This window comes from Oncorhynchus gorbuscha, unplaced genomic scaffold (assembly GCF_021184085.1).
Source record: "Oncorhynchus gorbuscha isolate QuinsamMale2020 ecotype Even-year unplaced genomic scaffold, OgorEven_v1.0 Un_scaffold_3012, whole genome shotgun sequence".
Classification (NCBI taxonomy): Eukaryota; Metazoa; Chordata; class Actinopteri; order Salmoniformes; family Salmonidae; genus Oncorhynchus; species Oncorhynchus gorbuscha.
This window is the reverse complement of record NW_025747373.1, coordinates 7,498-17,500: the sequence shown is the minus strand read 5'-3', so window position 1 is coordinate 17,500 and position 10,003 is coordinate 7,498. Positions and strand designations below refer to the sequence as shown.

The window sequence follows — 10,003 nt, the reverse complement described above, 5'->3', positions numbered from 1 at the left end:
GGTTAGAGATGTTGGCAAAGTCTTTCCCACATCTAAAGCAGTGGTGAGACTTGGTGTTGTTGGGATCCTCCTGGTGTTGTTCAGGTTCTCCTGATGCGGAGGGACTCTCCTCGCTGTCAGAAGGACGGCTGACACGCTGTCCTGTGTTGATGAAACAGTATGGGGGGGGTTAGATAACGAGTGAATCATCAACATTCTAACTGTCAACATTCTATCACTTACTGATACGATGACGATCCCAACCAATTTCTTCTCCGTCTGAATTGATCAGACCACCAATTTCCTCTTCTTCCACATCATCCTCGTCTTCAACTTGGTTCTCAAACCTTTCAGAAACTGACTTCGGGCCCTGCAATGCTGAAGATCCAGGACCTGATGATTCAGCCAATACATCAACAACCGTCTAGTTCACTATGTAGGATTCAGCCAATAAATCAGCAACCGTCTAGTTCACTATGTAGGATTCAGCCTGTAGATAAGCAACCATCTAGTTCACTTTGAAGGATTCAGCCAATACATCAACAACCGTCTAGTTCACTATGTAGGATTCAGCCTGTAGATAAGCAACCATCTAGTTCACTATGTAGGATTCAGCCTGTAGATAAGCAACCATCTAGTTCACTATGTAGGATTCAGCTAGTTCACTATGTAGGATTCAGCCTGTAGATCAACAACCGTCTAGTTCACTATGTAGGATTCAGCCTGTAGATAAGCAACCATCTAGTTCACTATGTAGGATTCAGCCTGTAGATAAGCAACCATCTAGTTCACTATGTAGGATTCAGCCTGAACATCAACAACCGTCTAGTTCACTATGTAGGATTCAGCCTGTAGATAAGCAACCATCTAGTTCACTATGTAGGATTCAGCCAATACATCAACAACCATCTAGTTCACTATGTAGGATTCAGCCTGTACATCAACAAGTCTAGTTCACTATGTAGGATTCAGCCTGTAGATAAGCAACCATCTAGTTCACTATGTAGGATTCAGCCTGAACATCAACAACCATCTAGTTCACTATGAAGGATTCAGCCAATACATCAACAACCGTCTAGTTCACTATGTAGGATTCAGCCAATACATCAACAACCATCTAGTTCACTATGTAGGATTCAGCCAATACACCAACAACCATCTAGTTCACTCTGTAGGATTCAGCCTGAACATCAACAAGTCTAGTTCACTATGTAGGATTCAGCCTGTAGATAAACAACCGTCTATTTCACTATGAAGGATTCAGCCAATACATCAACAACTGTCTAGTTCACTATGTAGGATTCAGCCTGAACATCAACAACCATCTAGTTCACTATGTAGGATTCAGCCTGAACATCAACAACCGTCTATTTCACTATGTAGGATTCAGCCTGAACATCAACAACCATCTAGTTCACTATGTAGGATTCAGCCTGTACACCAACAACCGTCTAGTTCACGATGTAGGATTCAGCCAATTCATCAACAACCGTCTAGTTCACTATGTAGGATTCAGCCAATACATCAACAATAATAGTTTACTTACTGAGGTAATCCCAATGAACTTCTTCTCCTTCAGAATTTATCAAACCACCAACTTCCTCCTCCTCCTCCTCTTCTTCTTTACTCTCGATATATATGGTAGATGTTTGACTGCAGCCTTCACCGTGGCCTGGGTCAGGATCCAGAGAGCTTTTATCTTTGACCACGCTTCCCTAAATGGCAGAGGAGTCACACAGTACGTTGAGTTAAGAGAGTGTTTAGTTTTTAAATTTTATTATTCCATCCTACTCTGATGAAATACGTGTATTTTTAAGCAATAAGGCACGAGGGGGTATAGCCGCGGTATATTGGCCATATACCACAAACCTTGAAGGTGCCTAATTGCTATTATAAACTGGTTATCAACGTAATTAGAGCCCAAAAATGTAATGTTTTGTCATATCCGTGGTATACGGTCTGATATAACACTGCTGTCAGCCAATCAGCATTCAGGGCTCGAACCACCCAGTTTATAATGTCAGATTCATGGCTGTCAGCCAATCAGCATTCAGGGCTCGAACCACCCAGTTTATAAAATGCTTTTATCCTCTGGCATTTATTTGTACTTTTAAACTGTACAAATATTGTAGCCAAAAATCAATCAATTCCACCATCTGGTTTGAATAGTCCACAGGTAGTCTGATGATTTACCAGAGCATCACCTCCAGCAGTCTGAAATCCTCCCGTAATAGCAGCAGACCCCTCTCCAGTGTAGGACGACCTCAGGAGCCGACCCCTCTTCATGTTAGCAGACCCTTTATCTCCAGTGTGGGACTGTCTGTGTTTCCTCAGGTTTGCTGTTGAGTTGAAGCTCTCCCCACAGACAGAGCACTGGTAAGGTCTCTCCCCGGTGTGCATCCTGCGATGGACCTGTTGATAGAAGAATTTGTATGTTTAAGATAATGACTAAAGTATTCCACCCTGAAACCATATAATAATATAATAATAATATATGCCATTTAGCAGACGCTTTTATCCAAAGCGACTCACAGTCATGTGTGCATACATTCTACGTATGGGTGGTCCCGGGAATCGAACCCACTACCCTGGCGTTACAAGCGTCATGCTCTACCAACTGAGCTACAATTGTATGAAATGTGTTAGAGTCATAATCCAATAATATGTGCGACTAGACTTTAAGACTAGGCCATTGTGTTACTATTTCACAATATGAGCAGGGTATAGTTGAGATATTTCAAGGACAACTGAACTGTCGACTTGTAATAACGGTGAAACTAATAACTGGAGAGAGGCCTCCCCACCATAGGGAGGAGAGCAGCTGTTAGAAACGCTTAGGCTTGCAGAAGATAATGAAACATGTTGCAGAAGTGTGATAAACCATGTATGTGAACTGTGGAAAAATACAGCCCACCTAAAGCGAGGTGGAGTTTCTACTGTATGTGAGTTCATTTGTGTGTGTGTGCTATAAAAAAAACTGTGTTCTCATTTTGAAGACAGAGCGCTCTCTCAATAAAGTATTGATCTATTGCAGGCTGAGACTCTGTCTATTTCTTTGAACTGGAGCTTTACAACCTTCAGGAATTAGACAGAGATACAAAATAGTTCAGTTAGAACATTGGGATAGAAATTCTCGTGACACCTGTCAAGTCAGGATTTAATTAAAGAGCTGGGTTACAACTCACCTTACATCATTAAAGGGATAGAAATAATGTAAGGGGAAAAGGGGGAATGTGGAGATAACTAGTGAACTACGTCGGTTGACATAATCCGCCTCTACCCTCCGTTCAATTGGCGAATGTGCAATCACTGGAGAATAAACTGGATGAGCTCCGTTTCGAGACTGCCATATCAACGGGACCTGAAGAACTGGAATATCCTATGCTTCTTGGAGTCGTGGCTGAACAAAGATATGGATTGTATACATCTAGCTGGTGTTTCTATGCATCGACACGACAGAACGGCAGCATCAGGTAAGCTCAACGGGGGAGGTGTGTGTCTCTTAACAACAGCTGGTTTGCTCGATCTCTAAAATTAAGGTTCTGCTCACCCGAGTTAGAATACCTCATGATAACCTGTAGACCACACTATTTACCAATATAGGGCCATAAACAAGAAAACAAAAATGCTCATCCAGAGGAGGCACTCCAAGTGGCCGGTGATTTTAAAATGCAGGGAAACTGAAATCTGTTTTTACCTCATTTCTACCATCACCTTTCCTCCACACACAGAAACACATACAACTATCCCCGTTGCCCTCCATTTGGCAAATCTGACCATAACTCTATCCTCCTTAGTCCTGCTTACAAGCAAAAACTCAAACAGGAAGTACCAGTAATGCGCTCAATACGAAAGTGGTCCGATGAAGCGGATGCTAAAACCTACAGGACTGTTTCTCTTCAGCACAGACTGGAACATGTTCCAGGATTGAGGAGTTTACCACATCAGTAATCAGCTGCATTAATAAGTGCATCGACGACATCGTCCCCACAGTGACGGTACGTACATATCCCAACCAGAAGCCATGGTTTACAAGCAACATCCGCAATGAGCTAAAGGTTAGAGCTTTGCTTCCAAGGAGCAGGACACTAATCCGGATGTTGAGAAGAAATTTTGCAATGCCCTCGGATGAACCATCAAACAGGCAGAGCATCAATACATTACTAAGATCGAATCCTCATACATCGGCACTGACACACGTCGGATGTGGCAGGGCTTGAAAACTATCACAGATTACCAAGGGAAACCTAGCCGAGAGCTGCCCAGTGACATGAGCCTACCAGACGAGCTAAATGCCTTCTATGCTCACTTCGAGGCAAGCAACAGTAAACCTTGCATGAGCGCACTGGCTGTTCCGGACGACTCTGTGATCACACTCTCTGTAGCCAATGTGAGTAAGACCATTAAACAGGTTAACATTCACTATGGCCACAGCTTCAGACAGATTACCAGGATGCATACTCAGAGCATGCGCTGACCAGCTGGCAAGTGTCTTCACTTACATGTTCAATCTCTCCCTGAGCCAGTTTGTAATACCAACATGTTTCAAGCAGACCACCATAGTCCCTGTGCCCAAGAAGGCCAAGGTAACCTGTCTAAATGACTATCGCCCGTAACACTCTTCTGTAGCCGTGAAATGCTTTGAAAGGCTGGTCATGGCTCACATCAACACCATCATCATTCCAGACACCCTGGACCCAGTCCAATTAGCATTACTGCCCCAACAGATCCACAGATGATGCAATCTCAATTGCACTCCACACTCCCAGCCATCCAGGACCTCTATACCAGGTGGAAAGCCCTAAACATTGTCAAAGACTCAAGTCATAGACTGCCCTCTGTGCTAATGCACGGCAAGCGGTACCGATGCACCAAGTCTGGAATCAACAGGACCATGAACAGCCTCTACTCCCCAAGCCATCAGACTTCTGAACAGCTTCTACCCCCAAGCCATAAGACTGCTGAACAGCTTCTACCCCCAAGCCATAAGACTGCTGAACAGCTTCTACCCCCAAGCCATAAGACTGCTGAACAGCTTCTACCCCCCAAGCCATAAGACTGCTGAACAGCTTCTACCCCCCAAGCCATAAGACTGCTGAACAGCCTCTACCCCCCCCCCAAGCCATAAGACTGCTGAACAGCTTCTACCCCCCAAGCCATCAGACTGCTGAACAGCCTCTACCCCCAAGCCATAAGACTGCTGAACAGCTTCTACCCCCAAGCCATAAGACTGCTGAACAGCTTCTACCCCCAAGCCATAAGACTGCTGAACAGCTTCTACCCCCAAGCCATAAGACTGCTGAACAGCTTCTACCCCCAAGCTATAAGACTGCTGAACAGCTTCTAACCCCCAAGCCATCAGACTGCTGAACAGCCTATACCCCCAAGCCATCAGACTGCTGAACAGCCTCTACCCCCCAAGCCATAAGACTGCTGAACAGCCTCTACCCCCTAAGCCATCAGACTGCTGAACAGCCTCTACACCCCAAAGCCATCAGACTGCTGAACAGCCTCTACCCCCCAAGCCATCAGACTGCTGAACATCCTCTACCCCCAAGCCATCAGACTGCTGAACAGCCTCTACCCCCCCAAGCCATCAGATTAATAGTTAGTTACTCTTTATTATCTGTCACTTTATTCCCAGTTATATTTGTACATATCAACCTCATGTCTACCTCATGTCTACCCTGGGGCGGCAGGGTAGCTTAGTGGTTAGAGCATTGGACTAGTAACCGAAAGGTTGCAAGTTCGAATCCCGAGCTGACAAGGTACAAATCTGCCGTTCTGCCCCTGAACAAGGCAGTTACATCACTATTCCTAGGCCATCATTGAAAATAAGAATTTGTTCTTAACTGACTTTGCCTAGTTAAATAAAGGTCACCCTTCACATGGACTCAGTACTGGCCAAGTTATTGTTACTCATTGTGTATATTGTCTACACCTGTTGTTTACAAAGCATGTGACAAATTCAATTTAAGTGATAAAAAACAATATTGGGAAGTGTAATAATGGCTAAAGGACCTTGAGGGAGGATGCGTAGGAGAACCTCATCCCACAGACATCGCAAGATTGAGGTTTCTCTCCTGTATGTGTCCGCTGGTGGTCCTTCAGACGCTCAAATCGAGGGAAACTCCGTCCACACACGGAGCAGGAGTAAGGTTTCTCTCCAGTGTGTACCTTCTGGTGTTTTAACAGATTCCCTCGCTGGATGAACCTCTTCCCGCAGACAGAACAGTGGTAGGGTTTCTCCCCTGTGTGCGTCAGAAGGTGTCTCTGTAGGGTGATACCCCTGTGGAGAAACCTCTTCCGCACACGGAGCAGCGGAAGGGTTTCTCTCCACTGTGTGTGCGGAGATGTGCAACTAGCTTCGATGGTTTAGGGAACTCCTTTCCACACACCGAGCAGAGGTGAGGCTTCTTGGTTCTGTATCGTTTCTCCTGGATGTTTTGGTGTTGTTCTGGTTCTGTTGATGTAGAGGGAATCTCACCGCTAACAAAGACCGGGACAGGGCTTTTTCCTGTGTGGAAAAGTGGAGAGGTTAAACAATGGATCTGCATCCCCAAATGAAACCCTATTCCCTACATAGAGCCCAAGGGCAAAAGTGTAGAGCAGGTTAAACAAATACTTAGCCGTTATGCAAACACTAGCTGACCGACTAACTAACACAGAGGTTGTGTACCAAATAGCACCCTATTCCCTATAGGGCTCTGGTCAAAAGTAGTGCTATGTAGAGAATTGGGTGCCATTTTGAAGAGCTCAATCAAAATCATCATCATTCTGCCTCTTACTAGAAAGAGAAACGTGACCAACTTCCTCTCCGTCGGAATTGATCAAACCACCAACTTCCTCATCTTCTTCTCTCGCCTCCTCTTCTTTCTCCAGTTCTTCAACTATAATTTTCAGTCCCAGAGTTTCACCCAGGGACTCTTTGGGTTTGGGTCTCGATCGGTCACCAGGGTCCTAGAACGGAAATGTAAATCAATTATAAAAACATTATTTAAACAAGATAGGAATAACTAAGCTCTTGGCCCTGACTACCTATGCAGGTTCCCTAGATGGCCCCGATTACCTATGTAGGTTCCCTAGATGGCCCTGACTGCCTATGTAGGTTCCCTAGATGGCCCTGACTACCTATGTAGGTTCCCTAGATGGCCCTGACTACCTATGTAGGTTCCCTAGATGGCCCTGACTACCTATGTAGGTTCCCTAGATGGCCCTGACTACCTATGTAGGTTCCCTAGATGGCCCCGACTACCTATGTAGGTTCCCTAGATGGCCCCGACTACCTATGTAGGTTCCCTAGATGGCCCCGCTACCTATGTAGGTTCCCTAGATGGCCCCGCTACCTATGTAGGTTCCCTAGATGGCCCCGTAGGTTCCCTAGATGGCCCTGACTACTATGTAGGTTCCCTAGATGGCCCTGACTACCTATGTAGGTTCCCTAGATGGCCCTGACTACCTATGTAGGTTCCCTAGATGGCCCTGACTACCTATGTAGGTTCCCTAGATGGCCCTGACTACCTATGATTCCCTAGATGCCCTGACTACCTATGTAGGTTCCCTAGATGGCCCTGACTACCTATGTAGGTTCCCTAGATGGCCCTGACTACCTATGTAGGTTCCCTAGATGGCCCTGACACTGTCAGTCATAATTTAAATGGAACCCTATTCCCAAGGCCCAGGCTATTGCGATTTGGGACGTGGCTATAATTGTCCCCCACCTTGCCGCGGTCTCGCTCCACCTGTCCACCATCTCCCGTGTGAGTCTGCTGGTGTTCTCTCAGGGGACCAGGCCGTGAGAAGCTCTTCCCACACACAGAGCAAGGGAATGGTTTCTCTCCTGTGTGAGACCTAAATCCAATCAAACTTTATTTAAAAGTGTATTTAAAATCACAACACTTAACAATGAAATATAGGAGATCAAATAACAACAGAAGGCAATAAAAGAGATTAATAAAGGAACATCAAATAAAAGAGATGACAAAAATAATAGTGAAATCATCGATTCAAGTCAATACTAACCTCTGGTGATCCCTGAGTCCTGAGGGTGTGAAGAAGCTCTTCCCACACACAGAGCAGCGGTGAAGTCTCTCTGCGGTGTGCTTCAGCTGGTGGGCCCTAAGATAAGATAAAAGTAGATTAAAAAAACAAATAAAAAAACTTCTGACTACTTGAAATGACCCTGTAAACCGTATATTTGATAACTAAAAAGCGTAGGTTACACCTCAGGTTTCTCTGCTGGGTGTAGCTTCTCCCACACTCGGAGCAGCTGTACGGTCTCTCTCCCGTGTGCAGCAGTTGGTGTCTCTTCAGGCTGATCAGTTATAAAGATAAGTTGGTTATAGGTAGTTTAAGTTTGATTACACCCACATATCAGCCAGTCAAAACAAACCAATGAACTCCATGAGCAAATGGCATGTGCCAACCTGTACCAACCTAAAGGACGGACGAGGATCGTGTTCACTAGGAACCAAAAGGATGCACACGGCCGTAACAGAGAAGGGATGACCTGTTCAATATGAAGCGCTTGTTTTCGTTCTCCTTTGCAAAAACGTTTTACTATGGTGTGCACTAGAATCTAGGTGTGCACTAATTAACTTCTTCGATATAGAGGACGCTCTTTTAATTTTTGGTAAAAAAACGTTCCCGTTTTAAACAAGATATTTTGTCACGAAAAGATGCTCGACTATGCATATAATTGACAGCTTTGGAAAGAAAACACTCTGACATTTCCAAAACTGCAAAGATATTATCTGTGAGTGCCACAGAACTAATGCTACAGGCAAAACCAAGATGAAATTTCATACAGGAAGTGCCCCAGATTTTGAATGCCCTGTGTTCCAATGTCTCCTTATATGGCTGTGAATGCGCCAGGAATGAGCCTACACATTCTGTCGTTTCCCCAAGGTGTCTTCAGCATTGTGACATATTTGTAGGCATATCATTGGAAGATTGACCATAAGAGACTACATTTACCAGGTGCCCGCTTGGTGTCTTCCGTCGAAATTATTGCGTAATCTCCAGCTGAGTGCATTTTTCCATTTGGTTCAGAGGAGAAATCAAACTGCCACGAATGATTTATCATCGAATAGATATGTGAAAAACACCTTGAGGATTGATTCTAAACAACGTTTGCCATGTTTCTGTCGATATTATGGAGTTAATTTGGAAAAAAGTTTGGCGTTGTAATGACTGAATTTTCAGGGTTTTTTCTTAGCCAAACGTGATGAACAAAACGGAGCGATTTCTCCTACACAAATAATATTTTTGGAAAAACTGAACATTTGCTATCTAACGGAGTCTCCTCATTGAAAACATCCGAAGTTCTTCAAAGGTAAATTATTTTATTTGAATGCTTTTCTTGTTTTTGTGAAAATGTTGCCTGCTGAATGCTAGGCTTAATGCTATGCTAGCTATCAATACTCTTACACAAATGCTTGTGTAGCTGTGGTTGAAAAGCATATTTTGAAAATCTGAGAGGACAGTGTTGTTAACAAAAGGCTAAGCTTGTGAGCCAATATATTTATTTCATTTCATTTGCGATTTTCATGAATAGTTAACGTTGCGTTATGGTAATGAGCTTGAGGCTATGATTACGCTCCCGGATACGGGATTGCTCGACGCAAGAAGTTAATACGAAACTGGTCTACACTGATAACAACAACAACACACCTGATCATCTGGGAGAAGGTGTTCCCACAGTCGGGGCAGGAGTAAGGTTTCTCTCCGGTGTGGACGATCTGGTGGAGCGTCAGGCTCCCCTTCTGGGCGAAGCTCTTCCCACACACAGAGCAGGAGTAAGGCTTCTCTCCAGTGTGGATTCTCATATGGACTTGTAGCTTGTATGCAATGGGAAACTCCTTTCCACACACAAGGCAGGAGTGGACTCTTCTGTGACAGCTGTGATGTTGTTTATGATGTTGTTGTTTATGCTCTACGGCTGCAGGGAGACTCTCCTCAGTAGTCTCAGAGTGGTGGTTGTTAGAACTGTCTCCTGTGTGGATGAGGACAATAGTTTGGGTTA

At 44.6% G+C, this 10,003-nt stretch overlaps 1 protein-coding gene across 1 annotated transcript in view; it reads right to left on the bottom strand.

The window, feature by feature from the left end:
* The window catches only part of LOC124027222 (endothelial zinc finger protein induced by tumor necrosis factor alpha-like), a gene marked incomplete at its 5' end in the record, with an annotated part of 15,706 nt that extends 5,951 nt beyond the window's left edge, over nucleotides 1–9,755 (bottom strand). Inside the window, 7 exons of the mRNA XM_046339687.1 lie at nucleotides 1–141; nucleotides 223–372; nucleotides 1,526–1,694; nucleotides 2,173–2,391; nucleotides 6,001–6,268; nucleotides 8,002–8,097; nucleotides 9,652–9,755. The exon at nucleotides 1–141 is cut by the window's left edge and continues 27 nt beyond it. Of these exons, the coding sequence (XP_046195643.1) occupies nucleotides 1–141; nucleotides 223–372; nucleotides 1,526–1,694; nucleotides 2,173–2,391; nucleotides 6,001–6,268; nucleotides 8,002–8,097; nucleotides 9,652–9,755 (1,147 nt within the window). The remainder of the gene's footprint in view (nucleotides 142–222; nucleotides 373–1,525; nucleotides 1,695–2,172; nucleotides 2,392–6,000; nucleotides 6,269–8,001; nucleotides 8,098–9,651) is intronic.
* Between the last annotated feature and the right edge of the window lie 248 nt (nucleotides 9,756–10,003).